The sequence below is a fragment of the Berghia stephanieae genome, chromosome 6 (genome assembly GCF_034508935.2).
Source record: "Berghia stephanieae isolate SIO BIC M18660-M18661 chromosome 6, UCSD_Bste_1.3, whole genome shotgun sequence".
NCBI lineage: Eukaryota > Metazoa > Mollusca > Gastropoda > Nudibranchia > Aeolidiidae > Berghia > Berghia stephanieae.
In genome coordinates, this window is record NC_088365.1 from 8,305,757 (window position 1) to 8,332,567 (window position 26,811).

Consider the following 26,811-nt stretch of genomic DNA (forward strand, 5'->3'; position numbering starts at 1 on the left):
TTCCAAAAAAATACCTTTTATTCAAATTGAAAACATTGATAGTAAAATTAGCAACATGTGGATGACAATGTATTTCTTTCACTTTCATGTTAAATAAATAATTTTTGAAATCATAATTGTTGGGAAATGAAATATGACAAATATCATATTGGTTATCAATAAATATAAAGTCTGTAAACAAAAAAAAAAAGAATAAGAAATCAGAATTAACAATAACATTAATAATACTAATAGCACAGTTCACTCCGCTTAATCGCACACTCCACATACACGCTACACATTCCCGAAAAACTGAATTATTTCTATATAATTGCTCCGCTTAATCGCTACACCATGATCGTACAACCAGACAGTGAACACAGCGACATGAAATCAACGATGTTGTTCCTGTTCCACACAACTTTTCGGCTGAAGCATTCGATCAATTCATTACAATGGACAACAATACTGAGCTCTGTTCAGCCACACAATAGACATTGGTAATTTTCCCCCATGGGTGCCAGCAGGAAGAAGTGCTGAAACCTGAAACTAAAATCTCGACACTTTGCCAAACCTGAAAATATTCCTTCTGATAATGCGGCCTAAACTTTACTCTTATTTCATCACCGTTTTTATACCATTATTAAATGATTACACAGCAAACATATTGACACAACGAGGAAATTAATTTGATTTTAAAACCAACTAATAATACATAGTGAAATACTCACAGTGCAGTTGTCTCTCTCTAAAGGAGCCAAAGAACAGAGAGTACCAGAGAATTTTTACCGATGCTATTAGGTTATTTTCCTCAAAACACTGAAACCGGAGGTATTTGACTTCAAGATATCGCGAAACCGGAATTCCGGCATGAACTGGAAAACTGGCACCCATGTCTTCCCTGCTACATTAAAAAAACAAAAACACGATATTCATCCATGAAGCAAAGAATTAATCTTCTTTTTTTCTTTTCGGAAACATATGCCACTTTTAACAATGTATTGACTTCAGAAATCAAATTCTTTACACCGTTTAGTTCTAGCAAAGTGTGAAACCAACAATTTAATACAAACACTTCCCTCATACCAATTTACATTATTTACAATTGAACTGTTGAAGTCCAAGCTATTACTAGAACATCATAATTCATTCCTGTCTCTCTCCCTCTCTCTTTCACATTCACAAGATAAAATAAATTAATGCAACATTATTATTTCTGTCAATTTCTTCCAATTAAACATATGTGACCCACCGTCTCAAAATGGTTTTACGTCGGGATAAACCAAACCTCTGGAAGTGCATTTAGAGTTAAATAGATAAGAAATAGGAAATTAGTGTTGGTTGCAATGTAAGAAATCATCCTTATTCTCGACAACAAAAAATAGAAATTATACCCAAGGTTAATGTCTAGGGCCAACCATTCAATTCAATTTTCAGTGCCTAGCCCTAAAACTACTTTGAGACAGAGGGTCACATATATTAGCGAAAAATAAAACATAAAACAACAAAAACATTTTTATTGATGAATAGATAAAAATTAAATTCTTGACACTAAATGACAATTAATTGACATTGACATAACCATTACTGTTGCTTCATAGCTCCAAAGGACTGGTATATATAAATAATACTTTTAAAAACAAAACAAAACAAAACGTAAGTCAACATGTCATAATTTTAAAACAAATAAAATAGGGATAAAAACAGACAATTAAGAATAACACACAATATATACCATGAACAAGGCTGATGAGGGGAGAGAGAGGGGGGGGGGGGGGGGGGGGGAAAATTTCATATTTGACTCAAACCAAAACGATCATTAAAAATGTCTGATTAAAAGCTTATAGTGAAATACACCAACATAAAAATGTCTCAACTGTATGAAGTTAAGAACAAACATTTTAAAACTTAAATAATCGACAATCTTGAACCAAGATATGGCCATGACATTAGATTAAACTTAAACCATGTAATTTGATTTGAGACAACATTCAAAACTTGCACTTACACTTTAAATCATTAAATAAAATATTTCTGCTGCTGGTATGCAACTTTCCTGACATATAAAAACAATTAAAAATTAAACACTTGGAAATACATGGAAACATATAAATAAATACTTATGCCATTGTATGCAAAATAAATATAAATTTATTGACAACTGACTGACACCTGGAACTCGGGTTCTTTCTGTCAATTTGTTAAATAAGAATTGTATCTTAAGAGTGTTAATACTAACCATTATAACTTATTGCCACGGGAGCCAGAAGTTTTGTAGAAAAGAATAAGTCATAAAATTGGCTGAAATGAGAGGGCAATGTTTAACTCACACTCACTCACTCCTATAGATTTTTGCTACTTTTCAAAAATAGAAAAAAAACATGTATTAAAAATGCGCATGGACATAGATAGTTTTATTCAACTACCATTACCATGTAAAAATGAAAATAAACATTAGCCTTGATATTACTATGCCTATAACTTGTCTCAGAAAAATATAATAAATAAGCATGGGGTAAAAGTAACTCCACCCCGTGTATACAACGGTTATAGTCGGTGTTAGGGTTGAGTGAGTTAAGGAGTGGAACAAAGGCTTATAAATTATAATAAATGAATTCAAGTATTATCCTTATTAAGTGCACCATGCACTTGGAAAATTTGGGTCAAAAGAGTACACTTGTTTGTTATAGACAAACGAGGAAATGAATGAATTATGTACTGAAACTTGCCAATGATCTTGGCCCTATCAAAGTAAAGACAAAAGGAAGGGAACTCTCTCATGTGTGGCATCTATCTATGGTGAGCACCAAATGGCACTAGGCAGACCTGCCAAATTGAAAACTTCAAATTTAGTCATTTTTATGTCAATTTTTAGTAATTTGACCATTTTGGTCATGCTTATGCGCTGTAGAAATGCTTTATTATTGTCATCATTATTATTCTTTTTATCATTATTAGCTACTAAGAATTAAAAATTCGTAATTTTCCATAAAATTTCGTAATTGGCCATGAAATTTGTCTAAAATTCGTAAAATTACGCAAAATTTATAAGATTTGGCAGGTATTTTTTTTGTTTGTTTATTGCTTTAGGTCTCTTCCAACACAAATGAGGTTATATGAGAGACCGCTGAAACAAAAAAACAAGCAATCTAACAAAAATAGTACAAATGTAAATCAAAATCATAACCTAAAGATATAAGCTAAATTATAAATAACCAAGAACAAACAGGCAGAAGATTTACAGAAAAAAAAATATCCCCTGTCAAAAATACAATCACAAACCAAAGAAGCAGGATAGGCTAGTAAAGAGAAGAAGAAACGACATCACTATCGGATCGTACACCCATGCGAACATCATAGGTATATGATTCAAGGGTGATGCTCCCATCCAACCACCCGCTTGGCAGGTATGATGACTAGCTGATACAAATACATATTTTATTGACTGGTCACACACATCACACTCTACTATGAGTATCGATAGACATCACTAAAGCTGTGCCATCAAGTGTGTAGTGGTGCGTAGTGATGCTTATGGGAGGTGCAATGGAGGGGGTTGCTCATTAGAGTCAGTGCCCTTATTAAGGATAATATTGTAAGTGAGAAAATATATTTGACGTCAGATTATCAGTTGATTAAATTTATTGTCAAAGAATAATTTTCAAAATTTAATTTTCACACAATTACACGGGAATCGTTTGTTTTTGTTTTTAAGGGTTTTACAGCGCTTGCAACACATTAAGGTCATATCAGCGCCAGTAAAAAGGAAGAAAATGGGATAGTAAAAAGTTCTAGAATTTAAATTAAAGCACAAAAGAAAAGGTAAGACAAAGGGGAATTGGTTCAAATAGGGAACAGATGTAGATTCCAAGAGCACACCGTCAAAGTACGTAGTTTGAGATCACCTGACAGTCTCATCCAGACACAAGCACAGGTCCCAACTAAGAGGAATACACTCAAATGTTTTACCAATCATATAATATCAATGCATAACAGAGAGATGATTTACAAGGAAAAAAATATCATATATATCTCCCAAAACTCAAAACTATAACTATACATTCAACTGTTTTACTCCCAGCCAAGGACTCCGACAAGGATCAGGACAAAACTAAGTAATCTCATTCCACGACAATGACAGGAAACAATTGGGAAACGGGTATGGGGGGATAGAAGACACAGCATGTACCTCCCTACCCACTATGGGAGTTCAGGATCCCCACCCAGAAAATTTAATTTTCACACAATTACACGGGAATCAATTTCAGCAACAATCACACGTCGTATAGGCCGGGTGAATATTCTAAATTATGTAATTGATAAAAAAAAACACAGTCGTGATTAAAAGTCATGAACCAACTATATAATCACAAGGACGGTATCAAACATGAATAGAAATTCATACGCCATATTATAGAATAGTCCAATGTCACATCAAACAACATTGCTGAATATTGTATGTCATCTACAGAAATTATATATACTGCTTATAAAATGAATAATGATTTTCATCCTAGAGGACATGGAATAAGTGAAGAGCTTTGTCACAAAATGTTTAACGGTACATTGCATTCACTTTTCACATCTCAGGATTAATACATAGTGGCCAATTTTACAAAGAGCTAAATTGGGACACCTTTATGCACAATACTGCCATGACCCAAAACAGACGTATATTTGGACTATTATTATTACTATTATATAATATAATATAATATAATATAATATAGATTTAGAGCCTTTTCTGTTTCTTGTTTAAATTTGCAAGTCCGAAAAGTATAATCCAGAGACATGCAAGAGAGTCATTTAAATACATACATATATACTTAACAATCCAATTTCCTTTTTTAAAAAGTTTGCACCAGATTGCCAAATTGGTAATACATTAAGAATCATGTAAAATATGTTTCCACCCATTTATTCTTTCATCAATGGACCAAACTTTAACCACCAATAGATGAGTTTCAATTTTACTTTAAACTGATAATATGTTATAACAGCGATGCAACTGGGGCTTTAAATCGAAGATGTTAAGACGTTCAGTCAGCACAAAGTAAAATCAAATCCCACCTGTAAAGTGTCATGGAAATTAAGCAAAGTGTTAAAGTTGAAAATGAATAAATAAAACAGTCTTAACGAACTACACACAAAAATTGTGACCCACTTACTAAATTGATAATTGAATTCACACATGAGCAGTGGGAGCTGTTATATAGTAGTGCACTCACAATCCATCGAATTTGCTCAAAGTACTTTACACGATGTGCTGAGCCCAAGGCAGCACTGAACATGTAAAATAAAACATGCACCTGGTAAGTTTTAAAAAATGCTTTTGTCTTTTGATTGTTATCGACTTGTCAACCAAAAGTACTAATTTAACACCTGAGATCTGTGAAATAATACAAGTAAAGGACTGAACTGTGTGCATCTCACAGCATGATTTGAACTCAGGACACACAGGTCACAAACACTGTCATATCATACCACTAGACCAAACGGCAACACAATTTGACATAACTGTATATGCTTCTATTGAGAAGAAGTAATGAACAAAAATAAATATAACAGCTTCGAAAAAAAGAACAACTACCGAACATGGAACGTTTCAGGCTCAAAACCTTTCTTCAGCCAAAAACAAAAATAATGAAATTTATATTTATACATCACTTAAAATCCAGACAGTCTGTCTGAGTCTGTATTTTAAGTGATGTATCCAATGTTTTTATTGGCTGAAGAAAGGGTAATGAATGCAGCTTAAAATCATTTCGACAATTGATACGAAAAAGGTTTCTTCAATCACAAAAAAATAAATTATCTTAACTCAAATCATTATCATTTCAAATTCAATTTTCCAGTGAATAGTCACAATTTTTCATTAATATAATTTCAGTTGTCTCTTAGATTCATAGAGAAACATTTGATTTCACAATTCCATAAATAAAAAAGGCACATGGAAGGAGTTGATAAATAACGTAGGAAAGGGAAAACGAAAAGTTTTACGAACAAAATCAGCATCACCACTTGTCATCATCATCCAAACATTTACACATCGCTTTTTTTTTAAATTTCAAATTGCAAAGCATAAAAAAATTTATTTATATATATATATATATATATATATATATATATATATATATATATATATATATATATATATATATATTATATATATATATATATATATATATATATGTAAATATATGTATATAATACCTATATATATTCTTAACTTAAACATTATTCTTCAAAGTAAGACAAAGGTTTATTCATTATCTTGAAAATACTCTCTTTGTAATGTGAGTAATCTAGATGGTAGAGCAATGTGACTAATTTCATAACAAAAGGATTTAAAACGTCCGCTATTTGATGGATCTTTGTCTCATGTTTCTAACAGTTTGCTGTTTCCTAGTCGATACTTTAGTAACAGAGGACCTACCAGCTGAAGTATTTCTGTTTAAGGGCGATACTTTACTCAATTTTTCTTTTTTCTTTGCCATCACTTCATTCCTTTTCATCCTTTTACCAATAACTGGTTCAATCATACCATTGACCACTGGTGGCTTTCTTTTCCCTGTATTACTCTGATCTCTTTGAGCATTTGCAGACATTGTTGTAGTCCTACTCGGTGTTATTGAGCCATTTCTTGCTGGCATTCTGTTTCTACTTTTTATTTCAGACGTTATCACAGCTCTGACAGCCTTCTTCTTCAACTCAGTAAAGACAGGCGTCTTTCTATTCTTGACTTTAGTCAGTCCTCCATTCTTAACACTCATAAGACTTTCTTTTAATTTTGGAGACAATTTTATTTGTCTCTTCCCAGCCGGTCTTCTATTCAAATTATTGCTACTAATATCATTGGAACTCGAGCTCCTGTTCATTTCTCTAATAGCTTTACCCCCCTTTCTTACTATCTCCTTTGCTTTTGAATCCAACTTTTTAACAAACTTATCAACCAGTCCCCCTGCAGCTTTGGGATTTTTTACCCCTGACCTTCCTTTCCCGACCTCGTAAGGTTTCGTTGATCTGTTCTGTGACTTCCCAGAATTTCCTCTTTCATTTAAACCATTCACTTTTTTAATATCAACCTTACTTCCATTCACTTTCTTAATGGCCTTGCTTCCGGACACTTTTTGATTACTGTCACTACCTCTCACTGTCTTCATCTTCTTTATCGTCTTGGCACGAGACAACTTAGTTTCCATCTCCTCCTCTTCTTGAATTGACCCAAGTTCCATTGAACTTTCTATTCTTAAACTGTTGTAATCCATGCAATTTTCTAAGGCAGTGTTTGTATCCATGGATTTCTCCCCCCTTGACCCATATCCGTTCAGCCTCTGCCTCATGCTGGTGATGTCTAGATTCCTCAGCATGCTGGGCAGGGCCGTGAGTGAATTACTTTTGCTGTGCAGTTGGAGGCCGACAAAGACCTCCGTCAACTGTGTGGGAAGTACACCATCATTTTCATCCCGCACTGAGTCTCGATGATCCTGAACAATTAAAGGGGAAAAAAAGAGATACTTAATCAAAATCGTTCAATTATATCAGATATGATTAAAAATTTAATTATGATCATAATTGGACACTGGGCTATCCCAGATTTTTCCGTTTTTTAAATAATTACACAGGGGTCAAAAGTGGGCGTTGCCCAACCCCCTGAAAAGGTTTCGATCATCAATTTCGTTTATTTGCTTCGTTATCGGTATAAACTGCCTTGTGTTTTAACCGAAAACATAATATGTACATAAGTGTACCTTCAAACATGGCTTCAACACGAGACATGTCGAATTCATGACTGAATGAAGAAAACTCCCCACCAAACAACAATGCCGTCATATCAGGTAATGTTTTGCATTTCAATTGTCAGTGTAATGTGCTTAGACGCGTAAAAAAATATAATTTAAGGAATTAAATATGAGTTTAATGTAGGAAAATTGATTAAATTGACTGCATGCGTGAGAGGGACAGCCCATTATTTCGTAACACACATGTCCATGTGTAAGATGGGATAGCCCATTTAACTAGGGAAGGCCCGATGTGCAAGTTGGGTGGGATAGCCCATGGATATAATGTAAATTCTTTGCTCAGTGACTCAGTGATGTTGTTTTGAATATGGACAACTGGGCCAACCCATTTGTTTAATAAAATAAGAGAATTCTGTGATGTATTTGTTGCTTTCTTTTATGACTATCATCGTCAAGTACAATTATCATTCGACACAGAAAGTTTTGAAAAAAAATATTGAATAGTATTTGAGTAATTGGACATTTTATGGGAATCGAAATCTTCAATGTTGATTTTCTCAAAACAGTAAAATCTGGGATAGCCTACCTGTCCTTAAAAGCGTCCAATTGTGACATTATATACACTGCAGTCTGCTTAAGATAAACTGAGGCTGGTCCCAATTTTTTTGCTCTTAGTCACAAGTAATTGAAAATGTGTGAGATAAACTCCACCCGTGAGCTAGTCCGGATAAGATAAACTCATCAATCTGGATCTGCACGATGGGGACTGAGACGAACAGTCTCTCAATCATCCCTTCACCCCCCCCCCCCCAACTTACAGTCACCTCATTGCGCAATATATTCACTTGCCGCCGCAATCAAGAGACAACACCGGCCGACTATAATGTTATTCAAGTGTGTAGCGTGTGTAAAGATTCACTGAAATACACAAGCATGTCACCACATGGCGCACATGAACATATGGCTTTGTGCCTTTGTCATAGCACACTAGGGACTATGGGTATAGGGGCCAAGACCTTTGTCTATCATCCCTGTCCTTCCCTTCCGATTGTCCCATCGACGCTATGCACATCTTCCACTGCGAAGTGGACACCTTGTGGTTGCCTGCCTACCCCCCCCCCACTCCCCCATACTATTTTCATGGGTTTACCCATTGGTAATCAGAACAAGACGACTGGCACTCATCATGCATTTTTTTTTTCATTCTCACTCAGCATTTCCAAGAGTCACTCTTAGTATAGCCAAGCTTAACAGGAAGCTGAGCTGTCTTTCTGGGGATACGTATTTATTAAAGGAAGATAACAAATAGATTAAACAACTGTTTTTGTCACTGATAGGTTGTTCCCCTTGAGTTTTGGATAACTTTTTTTCTGGGCCCCAAAAGTTTATCTTAAGCGCTGCAGTGTACCAGTGTAAAGGCCCATTTCAACCAATCTCGGCTAAGTAAAATTTCACCACAGCTTTACTACCTTTAGGGAACTTATTATTTTAAAGCCCTGGATATCTAAATTGATGACTTTAAAAAGCTGTTGGCACATGCTGACAATTCAATGCTACTGTTCCTCATTTGATTTGAAATCCAAGTAAGGTCAAACATAATTGCAACAGTCAGACATGCACACAATGTGCTTGAGAATGACCAAAAGAATAATTCTTAGTCCAGGTTATGACAAATTGGTGGAATGAGTCCTTTTTAATAAAATCCTGAAACTGATCACGTTCCTAATTTTCATATTTTCTAACCAAAACAAATAAGCTTGAATTTGAAAAACAAAACAAATAAATTTAAAAAAAAAAAAAAAAATACAGACTGAAAATGATAGGAAAAAAAAAGACAAGAAAAAAATCAAGACAAGTTTCACTCCTGATCATGACTATGCACTTCAGTTACAAAAAAACAAAAACAAAAAAAAACCCCCCCAAAAAATATGATTTCAAACGATTTCAAACTTTTTTAGTTGTAATGAACCATTTCATACTTCTGTTTGGTAAAAAAACTCCATTTCATACATCTGTATGGGTTAATATTCTACTTCATAAATTTGGATGGTTTACACCACTGTTCACACTTCTATATTATGGTAAACATTCCATTCTATACTTTTACATGGTATACGCTTATTTTATTTATTCGCACCTATGGTAAACACTATATTCCATACTACAATATACACTCCCTTCCATACTTCATTATAGGAAACATCACATTTCATACTTTCGTAAGGTAAACATGAGCCCCCCCCCCCCCCCCCCCCCCCCCCCCCCAAAAAAAAAAGAAAAAGAAAAAGAACTCATTTTTAAAACTTACCAAAAGTAAGTCAGAACCATGACAAGCACAGCAGATACCAATGATGATTTCTGGCAATTTAGACGCATCAATAATACGAACATGTTGACTCTGTGTAATTTCCGCCACACGACGGAAGAAACAAGTACCTTCATCATCTGTACTGGCAACATTCTCAGGTGACACAGCTTGTATGGTAAAAACATGTATACCCTAGTGGAGAAAAGAAAAGAGGATAAGTCAATGCAGTTATAACTGTAAATCTAATCATGCAAAAAGTAACGACCATAGAACTTTTGATATGTAAGATCTATACCTTCTTAAATTCTATTAGAATTAAGATAGATCTTATTTACATTTGTCTCCCCCCCCCCCCCCCCCCCCCCCCCCCCCCCCCCCCCCCCCCCCCCCCCCCCCCCCCCCCCCCCCCCCCCCCCCCCCCCCCCCCCCCCCCCCCCCCCACCCCCCTTCATCCTTCTCAATAAAAGTCTATTTCACAATTTAAATCTAAAACTAAATTTCACCCCAACATGACACCAGATGCAAGCGGTTGGTAATAATTGAATGAAATAACTGAATTATACTTATACACACCATTTCTGCCAACAGCTTTGCCTCCAGCTCCCAATCAATAACCGGTATGTCGACACTCAAAGGCAGTTCCAATGCTGATCTGATCCAACCCCTCCAGTGCTCCTTCTGATGATAGAAAGTTGTGCGATTGGGCCGACCCCTGCCAATCATGATCACGGATCTGTAACTGCAAGAACTCCAGGACATGCATCGCTGAAGTTTCCACAAAGCCATCTCCAGGTTGTCTTGTACATAGTCGGGATAAACTGTTGGTTCGGATTCTATTTTAAAAGAAGGAAAATTGATGAAGCAACTATTGAAAGAAAATTCTTTCTGAGAAAATGTCTCAATCTAAAAATTCTGATAAAAACTTAAACTGAAGAGGAATAAAACTTAAGCCCTTGAGTCAATATAAGAATTTATTTTTGTGCACTAGAAGAAAGGCTGCAATTAAAATTGTCTAAATTGATAATTACAAAATGAATAGATAAAATGAGAAAGAACAAATATTCTCTTATTCTTCGATAATTCTAAAAAACAAATATTGAAAACTGAGCAAAAAGCTAATGAAAAATATAAAATCAGAATTATATTTTTTCATCGTAAAAACAAAGAAAAAAACAAAAAACTTTCTTGCTAGAAATCAAAACCACAAAAAATGAACTTCATTACAGAATAATCAAAGTGATGATATGTCAAGAATTCAGAAATATCTTTTAAAGCAAAGCAACAGAAAATGTTTTTTTTTAAAAGAAAAGAAAAAAAAAAGTAGGGCGATAATAGATATCAAGTAGATTTTCTTTTTCAAATAAAGAAATGAAATGAAGATATTGTGACTGTGACATCTTTCACCTACCTAAACTATCAACAAAGGCACAGATTTGTGACAGAGTGGCTCCAAGATCCAACCACTTCGTTCCACTGTGACCACCAGCCCGATTATAGTTGTGGTCGCTAGTTCTGTAAGTCCCTTGAGATGGATCATCGTGGATACCACCCTGAGTGTGAGCCATCACTCCAATCCGAAGATTTGGAACGAGTGATTGCAATCGCCAGATTATTTCACGAATGTGTCCCTGTAAATCATGTAGATATTCACGCAAGGATCCCGATGTACTGATACACAGAACAATTTCAAGCATGCTAGGCCGACTCTGTTCTGGAAGTAAAATGGTTTGGTCGATTGCTTTATTACGAGAGTAAGACAATGGAGGCGGGCTGCTTTTTGTTGGAATGGTTTTGGAATTGGTGCTCAAGGAAGTTTTATTTTTCACTGGAAGTTTAAAAATAGAATCATCTTTTACTGGAGGTGTAACATCTGAACAATTGGACACATTATCTGTATCATTGTCTTTCTCTTCATCAGAGAGTGGCAAGGTTGAAGCATTGAAGGGATCGTCACAAAGTTCAACAACCTTTGAATCGGGTATGGTGTCCTCTTTGATTTTTTTCAATGATGATGAGAGTCGGGAGATCGAGGATTTTTTACCAGGTTTGGATGATGATGATGATAATGATAAAGCTGAGGGTGAACAAGATGGTGCTGTAGTTTTAGAAACTTTCAACTTCTCACGTTTCATTAAAGATGTTGATAAATCTTTACCCGAAACAGATGATTTTTTCTTGCCATTCAAGGAAGGTTTTAATTTACCATTCAAAGAAGGTTTAGACTTAGAATCTATTTCAGGAGAACTGACATCTGATGTGGAAATGATTTTGGTTGGTTTCTTCATCAATGAAGGGGTTGGGACAAGATTAGGCTTCTGTTTATTTTTTGCACTAGAAATTGGAGGAGAGGATGATTCAAGTTTCAGAGTAGATTTCTTGCGAAGTAATGGTGGTACAACTTCTTTTTTACTTTCCAATTTCTTATCTTCCTTTCCTCTCTTACTAGGTGGAACTAAAGTAGGGAATCTTGGCATTTTTAATTTTGGTTTTTCTGTACCAGTTTTCTTCACCTCCTTTTCTTGTATGCTGTTGGTAACATATGATGAGAGCCATGATGGGGCTTTTCTCTGTCTGAAAGATGTCTCTCGTACTGGCTCTATTGTATTTTGACGCTTGGAAGATGTTAACTTCTGGTCCAGTTTAATGTTTGTTGCTTGTTTTGAGAGCTTTGCAGGAGTTTGGCCACCGGAGATAAGGGAAGCCTTCCGCTTCATTTTAAAGAGGAAGAATTTTACACCCTTGTCCTAATGAAATCTGTTGAATGAGAGTTAAAGAATGTAAAATTTAAAACTCTGAATCGTCTCATTTGAAAGTAAAAGGAATAGACTACAGCCATAAGAAGATCTTTTTTTTAAATAAAAAAATGACCATCCATAAAAATAGGCACTCTTAGAAATCTGCCTAACTGGGTGGTCGTGTTCAAACTTCATCTTTAGTATTATAGTATGTTATAATTTAATATGATTTGTTTACAGAATGAATGTAAGAAGTGTGTGACTTATCAAACATTATTTCATTTTATTGTCAGAAATTAGGAAAAAGTAAGACAATTTTATGTTGTGTCATTCAGAACTTACCCTCCACAATGATCACAAATTTGTTATTATTATATGGAAGTGTCAATTGCCAAGGAGCGAGTCCTTGGGTGATTTCAGTCGAACCTCAATTTGTGCACACATGAATCTCAAATCTGCAACTCGTCACTTTCTTCCAATCATTCATTTGTTGTCAATCGTGGTGGAAAGTTTTGTGTCTACACACATTGGCATTTGTTTTTAATTATTAAAAGTCTTTTCACATCATATCAAAACAAAAATTACTGTTGTTTTCGGACCCAAACTTTAGATTCAGTGGAAAAAACAAACAGAAGTACGAAGAATCCCTGCCAAATAGGATAGAATTTTTAAATTAAAAAGTGGGATTCCATTTGCTTTCAAGGAAAATGTATACTGCACATTGTCAGAATAAGGAACGATTCACATAAAAGAATTGTGCAACGACATCAGTCTGTGACAGTTAGTAATGAATAGTAAATAATAAATAGTTGATGATGTACCAATTGGCACGGTCCATGACAAAAAGAGGGCATATGATGACAGAGAGAGAAGAGAAAATGAAAATATCAATATTAATATCACTCTTTGGCAATAATGTCACTTTGTGACACTAAAGTCAAAGTTACTCTGTGGCAGTTGACAAGAACTGACACTGTCCTTGACAATTGACGATTTGTCAAGGTCCTTGACAATTGACGCTACCAATGGTAATTCAGTAATAATAATCATATAGACAATATAATATGCAGTCCCCGAAAACCACCACGGCAAATAATGAATTAATTCCTTGACGTCCGTAAGTTGTATTGTAAGAGTAAGAAGAGCTGTACTACTGTACTGTACTGTCACTGTATTCTTCTGTTTCACAAGTCGATCTATACTTTGTTGATCTAATAACCCAAACCATTGTTGTAATGCAGACTCAGACCTGTAAATGTGTCCACGTCTGTTCCAAGTTCGACTGCAGTTATTATGCCTATGACGCTATGAAGTATGAAGGATTGGGTGTTAGGTACGAGAGAAGAACGACAGAAGCATCAACTTTTTTTTTTTTGGCTTGCGACTTGTACTTGTAAACCAAACATATTCATGATCATGTCTCAATACATTTGAATTTTGGTTGTCAAGCAATAGAATGCAATTAAATCCGTTCCCTTTACTTACTTGTTGAGGTGCCTCCTCACATTCACGATAGTCGTCTCTAGAACTAGATAGATGTGTTCTACTGGTTGTCATCCGACTTCTGCCTATGTAGAAGTAGAAGTTAGTAGAAGGCTAAAAACAAGTTTCAATCTCTCCGCACTCACCTAAGTTACTATTATTACTGTTTCCTTTCAAAATATAGTAGACAGCAGTTATTGATCTATATTTAACTGAAGTAAGCAAATTTTGATAGTCAAGTTTGATAATCACAATTAAAATAGATGGTTGACAGACTGGCCAAACAACAAGTTGCAAGTTGTTGATACTTGGTATGTTGGTTAGTGGTTCTAGTTTAGTCGAGTTTAGTTGATGTGGGTTGCGGGACTTGTGACGGGGTTGCCAGGTGATTTTTTGTCGTGGGGCCAGATTTTGACAAGAAAAGGACCAAATGAGACGGTTTGGGGCCAAAATACGGAAAATGTTTACTAAACGTTACAGAATGTATATCCGAATACAGATAATCATACAAACATGTGTGAACAATAAAGAGGAGTGAGCTTACGTGCAAAGGGGGGTCGTATGCATGTTGCCAGACTCAGATTGTACATAGCCAAAGGGTTGCCATAACTGCTCTTGGTGAAGGATGGTTGGTGGGTGGGTGGCCTTGGTCCACAAAGTGTACAGTTTTGCCATACAAAATTTTGAAGTGATTACTTCCATTGTTTCAACTTGGGACACATTTTCCTTATCACAGACCTGAGTGATCCTGTACTTTTCGACGACATTGTGGGTTTCCATAGCTCAATGATACTAATTTTGTATATTTTCACGGCATGTCATTCCAATTAATCACAACTTATATGAATGAACGAATAATTCTGAAATAAAGTTCTATTTACGTTTAAATACATTCAAAGTGGAAAAGAAAATTACATTTAACTTAAATATTCGTTATCCAATCTACAGGAATTGCTGAATGCACTCTTCCTGCTGTTCCTCGTCCTTCTCATCTGATTGGGTGTACAACACCTTTGTGTTATGGAGTGCAATCATCTTGCTTGTGGCCACAAAATCTTTACAGCATTTGGATCGTTGCTGAAGATGAGATTTGATCCTGATTATTGCATCAAGACAAAGTGCTCCCATTCGGTTGCGGGGCTTTGTTTTTGTGGCCGTTACCAATGAGAAGACACGCTCGATGACTTCATTGCTGCTCGGAACAATGAGGCAATTCATCACATATTGACCTAGCTCTTCAAATCCAGGTGTTTTCATAACTCCAAACCAAAATTTATGGGTGTCACTTGGGAGTCCTGTGGTTTTGAAGGCTTCCACATCTGACCAGTCAATAAAAGTGAGACGTCTGTATTGATCCTCTACCAAATCTGATTTAACCAAATGAAGGAACGGTAGGCTGCTGAATGCAGGTTTGTCCACTTGGTTAAGGACTTTTGTTGGACTAAGCTGACTGAGTCCTTTGAACATATCCTTTGTCGATGGAAGTCTTAGTTTGACTTGCTCACAAGCAACCTCTAACATGGACAGGCATCTTTCTTTTGTGTGACGCACCCTTTCCTCCACACTTTGGCGTTGCTGTTCATTGGCTACAAATTCCAGTACATATTTACTACACTCATTTGTGAACTTGTACCCAAATTCCACGAACTAGGCAGTTCCATTGTTTTTCAATCATAAAGGCATTTGGGGAGTGGGAGGGCGCGGTGTTAAGTGCCGACCGGACGCAACCCCCCTCTCAATTTCCGAACTCCAAGTCATCGCCGTCCGTTGTCAGATTCCTTGCCTCGTGGAATTAATCAGCACTCAGCACTTGCAGAGACAGGTCGAGGAGGGTTTTGGTGCCAGATCAATGTCTCAAACACTCAAATCAGTAATACTACGGATATCGATGTGTGCATGCACATATCAGTTTTCTTGATGTGGATAAATTGAACAAAATTCATTTTGAACTAAAGGCTATGTAGTTGGGTTCGTTTGGGGCAATCACTATCCAAAAGGGGCCAAAAAAGGGCCAAAGGGCCAACTGATATATGGGGGGGCCAACTGTGTTTGAAAAGGACCAAAAATCTCGAATTTGGTCCTAAAAAGGGCCAAAATGGCAACCCTGACTTGTGACCTCAATCAAGCCACTACACGGAAACAAAAGCGTCAGTCGCTCGTTGTGTCGACTCGGCACTCGCTCGGGCACACGGCACACGAGTTCGGGCGAGAAATCTTTATTCAATCGTGATTGGATGTGTAGATATGACGTCATCTCAATAAATGATTTTTTTTCTCCGCGTTTCTGACTGCTTGTTTACAACATGGAAAATGAAAACGAATCTATAATGAAGATAACGATGATGATTCAAGAACTTCTATTTCATTATGAAATGAAATTGTCAACGAAAAATAACTAAATAAATGAAATAATTCTATTAAATAATAATAATAATAATAATAATAATAATAATAATAATAATAATAATAATAATAATAATAATAATAATAATAATAATAATAATAATAATAATAATAATAAAAATAATAATAATAATAATAATAATAATAATAATAATAATAATAATAAATAATAATGATAATAATAATAATGATAATAATAATAATAATAACAATAATAATAATAATAATGATAATAATAATAATAATAATAATAATAATAATAATAATAATAATAATAATAATAATAATAATAATAATAATAATAATAATAATAATAATCGACGTGGACATATTATATGCAAATAAATACACGTTTGTTATAATCATGTCCTACACCAGGGGATGACTATGCATGTGCAGGATCGATGTCCGTTACTTAAATCTAATAGACAAATAATTAATTCTTGCCATTATTCTAAATAATATATTCCTAGGACCTAAAAGAAATGAGCACTACTAGCCCAAGACTTAGAAAAACTGTCTCTTGACTCTGGATATAATATAGTCATTAAACACTTCTCTGTCCAAGTTACGCGCTATTGACAACGCAAAGTTGAGTGATTAAAAAAGGCTTTTTAATCATCTTTTTGCATCATATCCTGGTGAAATTTGCGTATCTGGTCTAATTTTTTTTTTTTTTAATACACTCCAGCACGGCTTTCTCCAGATCCTCGGGACATGCAAAAAAAAAAAAAAGTTCGAGGAAACCGTGCCTCAACATAACGACTTGTGGGGAGGAGGAGGTGCAGTGTGGCTCAGCGGTATGGTCTTTGCTTCTACCCGAAAGATACCTAGTTCGAATATCCAGTGTTATGTGGCCTTCAGCAAGCCACCTCTCCCTAGCTCAATTTGCGGCGCTGCTCTGCGGCCGACACTTGGGTTATTTCAGTCTCTCCTTGGAGTTGGAGTAGACCCTAAGACAAATTTCCGCTTGATGATGGAACTCGTTAATATTTATTTACTTTATTGATATTATGTAATGACATGTTACATGAGGTTAGTGTGTGTGTGTGTGTGTGTGTTGGGGAGGGGGAGGGGTTGTGTCACAACATTCATTTACTGACGTAGGCAACTACTATTAGCAAATCATGGCGCGTGGCATTGAAATAAATTATAAAGAATGGCGAAGTGATAAGAATATGCAGAGATGTGTCGGTTATGCGAACCGACGATGGAGTGTCTGCATGGGTATCACACTGTATACATAGGTACACATGCAGTGTAGGTAGATACCAAAGCTGTGTGTATGCCCTGGTAGATACACATAATGCACCCATTTATAACTGTCAATAGATAGATTGCGTGAACGGGGCCGATTAGAGATAGACGACGATTGGAATTTTTTGGAAGCTTTAACTCTGCCCACTTGTCATAATGACATCCGAAATGCTATCGCCGTCCACATCTACGCCAGAATAGAAAGAGAGGGTGGAGCCTACCATGATATAACATTTTACACGAGCCCTAATTTCATCATAAAAGTTCTGTCCACAGTAAATCATCAGTGGTCAAAATCACCGGAAGCATTAAAAAAAAAATTATCCTTTTTTACGTTGGCTGTGTGAAATTAGCTCCAGGTAACAAAATTTGTTAACTTGAGCTTTTATATAGCGCAATATCCACTAAACGTGCTCAAAGCGCTTTACAAAGGGTCCCTGACGAACAGCAACGCGTTACATTTATAACGAGACATGACGCCTGTTAGCCGATATTACAATTTTTCGGACAGACAACGCTGTTAACGACCAGGTACTCATTTTACACCTGAGTACGGTGAGAGAATGTGAGTAAAGAGCCTTTTCCAAGGACTCAACTATGCGCCGGGCGAGGCTAGAACCCAGGACCTTCCGATCCGAAAGCTTGTGTCATACCACTAGACCACATAGCCGCAGGTAAAATTTAATTCGAGGAAGGAATGGAATGATTAAATATATTTAGGATAAATAAATAAATATATTAATGAAAAACTTCGTGTGACATTCGAATGTGTTTGATGAGACCGTGTGTTCTAGGAAACCGTGCTGAAGTGTGTAAAAATAACGCCTAAGACACCAGCACAGGATCCCATAAAGAGGGACACACTCAAGTGTTTACAAGATATGTTCAAAACAAAAATATAACGATCAGGATATAACAGAGAGATGATTTACAAGGAAAAAAAATATTACCTCCCAAAACTAACATTATACATTTTGACTGTTTCCCTCTCAGCAAAAGCCTCTGATAAGGGCCAGGGCAAAACCAAGTACTTCCATTCCAAGACAAAAAACAAAAACAAAGAGCAATTCAGAAAACAGATATAGGGGATTAGAAGAAACAGCAAGTGACCCCTTGTCCACAATGGGAGGTCAAAAGACCGTTCATGGAAAATACGGCAAATGGATAATAATTCGTAAAACCAAATCTCAGCAACTATCTACCTTTATACCCTGCCCGAGTCCAACCAAAGTGTCACAACGAGAGATACAGTGTTGCCAATACACACTCACTCAGAGAGGTGATTTTCAAAGAAACAACCCCCCCCCCCCCACACACACACACACACAAAACCACATAATAATAGCAGAGACTTGGTATATTATAAATTATAATGTCGATGCATAAGTGTCCAACTGGCTCCCCAACCAAAAATGACTCCAGCCATCTCTGAACGTGTAAACACGCTGCTTTGTTTATGAAAGTTGTAAACATACCCATGTGTCAAGCTGAACACAATGGCCAATCGTAATGTTAGATAGTTCAAAATCTGTGAACACTTTTCACTATGTAGGTCACTTTGAGCACATTTTGCAATGTGACCAATGACCTCGAGCACTTGGAAAGTTAATACAGATCATGCCCATTGTATCATTCCAATATTCCCCCATCATAAAGAACCGATTTCTGATCCACCGTCTCAAAATGGAACCATGTTGGCATGTCTTAGACCGTAGCCATCGTTAACTTATAGCCTGACACTGATCAAAAAATGACGTCAAAATGCCAGTCTTTGGCCACAAAAGAAAACAAATTGTGAGTTGTATTCAATAGTTCAACCAATGGGACCACTTGTTTCCATGAGCACTACTAACAACTCACAAGGCGGTGCAAAAAACCAAATAATGACGTCAAAATGCCAGTCTTTTTGGGTTTCAGTGTCAGGCTATAACTTTACGATGGCTCCGCTTAGACCCTGAAAAGTGAATTTAGAACGAAAATGATAAGAAATACGAACTTTGTGACTTTTGCAATGTATTAAATTGTATTTCTTCTCCACTATGGAGAGTAGAAATTAACCCAAAGTTTTATATATCTGTTATTTGTTTTAAAGGGTTTTACGGCGCTAGCAACACATTTAGGACATATCAGCGCCAGTAAAAAAGAAGAAAATTGAATCGTGAAAAAATTCTAGATGTACAATTAAAAGGACTTGAGGAAAAATTAAGACAAAGGGGAATTGTTCAAAAAGGCAACAGATGTAGATTCCAAGAACACACAATGAATGTACTTAGTTTGAGATCACCTAAATGTCTCACCCAGACACCAGGACAAGATCCCACTAAGAAGAATACACTCAAATGCTTACAATATACATTCAAAATAACACTACACAACGGAGAGATGATTTACAAGGAAAAAATTACCATCTCCCAAAACAAAAACAATAACTATGCATTTGACTGTTTCCCTCAGAGCCAAGCACTGCGGCCAGGACAAGACCAAGTAATATCATTCCAAGACAAAGACAGAAAGCATGATGGAAAACAGATAGTATAAGGAGATAGAAGACACAGTAAGTGCCACCCTGCCCACTATGGGAGGCCAGGAACCCCACCCAGTATATATCTGTTGCTACAAACTCAATTTCCAACACCGCCTAGTTCATCCCAATATAATACCGCTTTGAGGCGCGGGGATCATTTATCATGGTTCCTATTGTGTGGAATGGACAATGACAGTAAGGTTTTTCGTTTTATGACCGTGAACGTGCGATCATCTCCAAGGGGATGTAAACTCATCTAATAGGTGTGAATGACATTAAAAACTGACGAAACATGAATAAAAGTAACTATTAAATTTTATTTCAACTGGAACTCCAACAATATGAATTTGTGAATAAATTCAAATAACATGGTAAAAACTTACAGAAACAACTTCAAATAAAACAAATAAACAAAAGAGAACCTTGCTTGCATTCTTGCAAGAGACGGAAATGGCGAATGAGAAATTAGACATTGTGCAATAGTGAACGAATATGGCGAATGAGAAAGTAGACATTGTGCAATATTGAACGAATATGGCGAATGAGAAATTAGACATTGTGCAATATTGAATGAATATGGCGAATGAGAAATTAGACATTGTGCAATATTGAAAAAAATTGAATCACAACAAACTTACTGGTCAAACCCAAGCAATCGAAAATCTTTTTAAAATCTGCATTATAAAAATAAGTTGGGCACAATATGGTATCTAAAGGTCAAAAACAAATAAACTCTGCTTTAAAAGTATTGTGAAAAAAAAAAATGCAATGCATCAATAAGCCTAAAAATTAAGTAAATAAACCAAGAAACAAACAGGCAGAAGATTTACAGAAAAAAAAAATATCCCCTGTCAAAAATACAATCACAAACCAAAGAAGCAGGATAGGCTAGTAAAGAGAAGAAGAAACGACATCACTATCGGATCGTATACCCATGCGAACATCATAGGTATATGATTCAAGGGTGAATTCGATTGATTATCGTCTCCATATCATCACAAATATCTAATTAATTTTCTTCCTTTATCTATTTTTTATTGAGTCAAATAATACAGTTGATGCTTTTGAGATAAAACATCTGTCTAGAATAATAAAAGTGGACGGGACTCTAAACTTGACTCAAGGCCTCAAGCTTAGTTTCTGGTATAAAACTATTTTTTAACTTTCTTCATGTATGTTTAATAATCTGGTAAATAAATACCAAAAAAAAAAAAATAGATGTGGGGACTTTAATTTCAGCTAAAACCAATGTATCAGGCCTAAAACCGTCAATTAATAAACACACACACACAATTTTAAAAAAATAAAAGCTCTGAAATAAAAAAGTTCAAAATGAAAATCGACCCCCACCCCCATCCTATCTCTCTCCTCACCCCTTCTGCCAAAAAAAAACCCAAAAAAACCCCCTAAAAAACAACACTCAAACACACAACTGATTGCATTTCATAAAAATCAACAAAAAATTGATAGAATGTTTTAGAAAACACATTACATCATTGTTTCTTGTCTTCGGAAACTTTCTGTTCATTTAATAAAACATAATTTTAAAATACAACAAATCAAAACAAGCCGTAGTTGATGTAAGTAAATAAGTCCGAAGTGGCAATTTGTACTCGGAGTCTGAATAGTCTCCCATGGCTATTTTGACTCAAGCTCTTGTGTTCGTGCGCATACAGAGGGGACGACACAATGTAGGCAGTAGGCATAGGGTGGGAGTGATAAAAACATAGAAAATGAGCTCAGAAGAAATTCTGTTTTGCCCATATCACACCGACTCAGCTCAGACCCCTGCATTGTACTGTAGAGGGATCAGAATATGTCATTTTAAAATTATTTATTTTTGTCCTGATTTTATTTGGACATTGTTTTATGTTGTTAGAAAAGCTTTCCTTGTATATCAGTTACTTTGACTAATCTTAATCTTTGTTACTTTTGACGAGTTTTAACTCTTTTCTTTTTACTTCTATCAGACTTCCAATTGATCCATGATTTTATCTTTCTCCTCAAATAAAGCAGGTTTAAGCTGCCTGTTGATAGTTACTATAATCATAATTTTGATTTGCATTAACTTGATACAATCATAAATAATTAAAATATTTAAAAAAATCAAAACTAACAAACAAGCAAAAAGTATACTGCCACAGGAGACTATTCAGACTGAGTCTGAATAATCGGTTAATTACAGGCATAAACTGGATCAGATCTATGCAAAATATATGGGCTGATGACCCGATTTTATGCATTAAAATTGAACATTATATACAAACATTTACAAAATTTAATTTGATAGAAATAAATAACACATTTCTTTTGGGAATATAAAATTACTAAAATTTTTCTATTTTAAGAAAAACCCCAATAAAAAACAAGGATTAAAAGAAATATTAAATTAAAATTAAAATAAAGCAAATTACGTATGTTATACATAAATTGACATGTTTTTGAAAAAAAAAACCATTAAGAGAATGGTATATAAAATGTTCTGTTAAAAAAAAATTAAATGATACCCTCTATGACAAAGCCAAAAATAAAAAAACAAAACATATATTATACCTCCAAGAATACAATTTCATTGCTGATACTCTTACTGAGAAAATTAACCCAAATATTAGCTTTACAAAATAGTGAATCAGCATAGATTAACAAAATATAGAGCTACCAAATTAACAAGGACAAAAATCTGTATCTTCTCAGCAAAAACTTGACCCAACTAGGATATATGAATGGTCCCACTTCGCTTTGACATAAATTGGCGTTCATTCTTTATAACTAATGTGAAGCAATAATTGTTCAAAGGCCAGAAATAAATACCAAAAACACTGTTTAAAGATAAATGTCAAAATTTCAAAAGAAAACATTCGTTTTGACCTAAAATACATGACATCTATCATTATTTATATGAATGATCACGTTAAAATATGAAATTTAGTTCAATACATATTATTTCTTAGTAAAACAAAATATATTTTTCAACAATTCTTCTCTAAAATCTCTCTTGCAAACAAATGTGTTAGATTTTTATTTATGTTGACCTCCAAATTAGTAGAAAAAAATCCAATTACCCCCCCCCCCCCCCCACCCACAAAACAAAAAACAAACACCATACCACTAACATCTGTATGACTGGCAGGTCTGGTGATGTGGTAGTTTCAAGTTAGAAGTAGAGCCCCTAGTGCGACAAAAATATTTTATCAAATTTTCTCATTTTTTATTTTTAAAATCTGAATATGGATGAAAAAACAATGAACTTTGAAAAAAATGTTTTTAAAAATACTAATAATTTTAAAAATCATAATAGTTATAATAAATAAATGAATAAATAAATAAATAATGGGGGAAAAAAGGAGAAATTAAAACCACATAACTTTAAAATTGATCAGATATGTTGGCTGGTCAGCAATATATATCACAATATCTAATTGTAAAAATAAAGTTCTTTTTTCATTCAGTTTGTGTGTAAATAGTGAGGAAAACAGTTCATGCTTAACAAAACTTTTAAAAGGATATGAAAAATTTCAATAAGGTAAAAAAACAAACAAACAATAATTAATGTGAATTTAAGTTCGAATTTGATCAACAAAGATAAATGATGAATTGTGTGGCTTTTTCAGAAATCTCTCTTACATTTTAACAAATCATATATAAGTTAAGTGAAAACTTTGGGACCAAGCACTGGCGTAATATATAAATCTGAAGAGATTGCAAGACAAAGAAGAAAACAAATACAAACAGGGATGAGGACTAACTTTATTTTAAAAAAATCAGCAAGGTGTATACGGCATGTACATTGTTCCCATATACCATGCCTTGATTACATTAATAATAAAGTAATGTCAAAGAGTGGTTATTCCTAAAGGCACACTGAGGGAAAATTAAATGGCAAAGGTGAGAAAATATAAATAAAAAAACAAAAATTTCATCTAACAATTCCTCTCTCCCCAAACAATCTCTTTTTTAAATCCGAAAAATCCCCATCCCTGATACAAGAAAAAAATCAACACAAAAATAGGCTTCCTCAAAAGTTTGACGGAGAATGAAGAAGTTTGAGGTTCGATCCATGTCGAGGGAGACTGATTTATTATTTTCATTCTTTTTAACGCACTGTATTAGTCACACCTCTTACATTTTTTATAAACTGTAAAGACAATGACAAGGACTGACTATTTGGATGAAAATAAGATGCAAGAAATCTTCAAGCCACAACATACTGTTTCAAATATGAACTTTGAGGAAACATTCACAACGTAGTGGTAATAACATTCTGTAAGAAAATAGATACAAAATATACACAATGCATAATAAGAAAGGCTGATGGTGATCGATTCCTAAGTCATAACAAATCCTTAGATCTTGAGCACCCAATGCAATTCATTTTACGACTAAGTGACACATACTCATTATAAGATGGCACATGGAAATGGTGAAAAGGAAAATCATGGAATAGCATCACAATCCTTAAACTTGAACACATTGTACAGATCATACATTAACATTTTAAAAGGATTAGTCATTAATTGATGTTCTTGTAAAATATTCTTTCCTTTGTTAATATTTTCAGTTTCTATTTGAGTCATTGCAAAGTAATAATTGAGCTTTATATAGCGCATATCCACTAAATGTGCTCAAAGCGCTTTACAAGGGGCCCCTGGTCAACAGCAGACTTAACATGTAGGACGGGACATGACGCCTGTTAGGTGATATTACAATTTCTCGGACAAAGACAAAGCTGTTTACGGCCAGGTACCCATTTTACACCTGAGTATGGTGAGAGAATGTGAGTAAAGAGCCTTTTCCAAGGACTCAACTATGCGCCGAGCGCGAGGCTTGAACCCAGGACCTTCCGATCCGAAAGTGAGTGTCATACCACTAGACCACATAGCCGCACAAAGAGTATACTGCAAGTCATTACCTGTAATGAAAATTATGAAACACAACGTTTTGAGTTAAATCCGTATCCTAATACTAATATATCCAGAAAAAAATCCAAATAGCCAAATGATTGAAATATAAGGTTACAGATATATAAAAAAACACAACTTCAATATACAATGAAAACCAGTTAAACCGGGAAGGTTGAAACGACAAAACAGATGAAGTGTTATTAAATTTATTTTTTGTGTGTTTGTTAACAATATCACCATAATTCAGAAATATTAATCCATACCTCTTAACCTTTTACAAATGGTTCTCATTTACTGTTAACACAGCAAATATTTTTATTCTTTTTTCCTTTATTTCAAAGGCAAATCATTGTTTAATAACCATAATTATAATTGTGTGTCACGACCACAGTAAAAAACACCCAAAAAAATATTAAAATTTACTAATGTTGTATTATTTCAACACTTCTGAATGGATCCGAATGATGGAGGATGACACGACAACATGAACAAACTATCTGTATTTCATACAGTGCCTCAGAAAGATCATGAACAGTTTACTAGCCGAATAGAATTAAAAATGAAAGTCTGCTAAATCAATTTGAAATGGATGGATGACATGAAGAACATCATCATGAGAAAGTGGAGGTGGATAGGGAATGTTATGAGAAAGGAGGAAAGAAACAAGCAAAATTGCTCTACATTGTACATCAGGAGAGAAAAGAAGAGGAAGTGGAAGCCTACAGACAACTTGGAGGAGATCAGTGGAGGAAGAGATGAGACAGAGAGGAGGGTGGAGAAGAAATACCTGGAGCTCTCTGAAGATGATGGCCACGGACAGATAAAGATGGAGGTCATTCAGTTCTTCCCTACATGCCAACAGGTATAATGGACAGCAGCATATAAGTACTACAATACAACAAGGTTTACCATTATTTGACACAATTAAGTAGACAGACAACTGCAGTGGTACTGATTGAGGACAACCCTTCAAGTTTTAGATTTCATTCATTTGTACTAATTTTTAATGTAGGAGCAATTTTATTCTCCCAAACAATAAAGCATGGTCTCTGGACAAATTAAAGGTAATTTGAAATGGGTCCATCAGAATAATTTTTACAATAATATTTGATCAGAAAGCTTCCACTGCAGGATTTCTTATATCATGAAGGAGACGGGTGCAGGGAACAAACATGATTAGGGTAATGTAGAATTGCCCGAATTGCTTTTGAGCACAATTACACTCATTTCTTAATCATTCTGTCTCCAATTTTTTAATAACACAGTCAGTGTATATCCATATAAATTTCATTATTCCAGCCAGATGTGATTAAATGTATGGAGTTTCCACGTTATAACTTTAAATCGCATATATGATTCGATAGAGCAAGAAAAAATTGTTTAATAAAACTGCAGTGCCGTGCCAGACAATAATAGGGAATGACAAAAAATACAAAACAAAAATAAAACAGAAAAGAAAGAAGAGAGAGAGAGAGAGAGA

General features: G+C 35.0%; 1 protein-coding gene and 1 long non-coding RNA gene across 3 annotated transcripts; both read right to left on the reverse strand.

Moving 5' to 3' along the window:
• Nucleotides 1–23,468, reverse strand: LOC144974423 (uncharacterized). The gene is made up of 2 exons (XR_013645743.1): nt 22,230–23,468; nt 1–3,378 (listed from the first exon to the last, which is right to left on the reverse strand). It is a non-coding gene; the product is annotated as an uncharacterized LOC144974423 (long non-coding RNA).
• On the reverse strand, nt 6,184–14,621 carry LOC144974422 (uncharacterized). Of its 2 annotated transcripts, none has more exons than XM_078917282.1 (5): nt 14,250–14,621; nt 11,438–12,783; nt 10,603–10,862; nt 10,030–10,221; nt 6,184–7,466 (listed from the first exon to the last, which is right to left on the reverse strand). In XM_078917282.1, the coding sequence occupies exons 2-5, from the start codon at nt 12,741–12,743 to the stop codon at nt 6,339–6,341; spliced, it is 2,886 nt and encodes a 961-aa protein (XP_078773408.1). In that variant the 5' UTR covers nt 12,744–12,783; nt 14,250–14,621; the 3' UTR covers nt 6,184–6,338. The 2 variants fall into 2 exon arrangements, with proteins under 2 accessions (XP_078773408.1, XP_078773409.1); XM_078917283.1 differs by having other exon boundaries at nt 6,210–7,466; nt 14,393–14,605.
• Nucleotides 23,469–26,811: the final 3,343 nt, after the last annotated feature.

What these genes read in the sequence shown, in the direction of transcription:
- LOC144974422 (XM_078917282.1), bottom strand. Translation starts at nt 12,743, where the DNA reads ATGAAGCGGAAGGCTTCCCTTATCTCCGGTGGCCAAACTCCTGCAAAG. An exon ending in TGCCTTTGTTGATAGTTTAG is followed by an intron (nt 10,863 to 11,437) that starts GTAGGTGAAAGA and finishes CTTTTAAAATAG; the next exon opens with AATCCGAACCAACAGTTTAT. An exon ending in ATGGTTCTGACTTACTTTTG is followed by an intron (nt 7,467 to 10,029) that starts GTAAGTTTTAAA and finishes TTAATTGTTCAG; the next exon opens with GATCATCGAGACTCAGTGCG.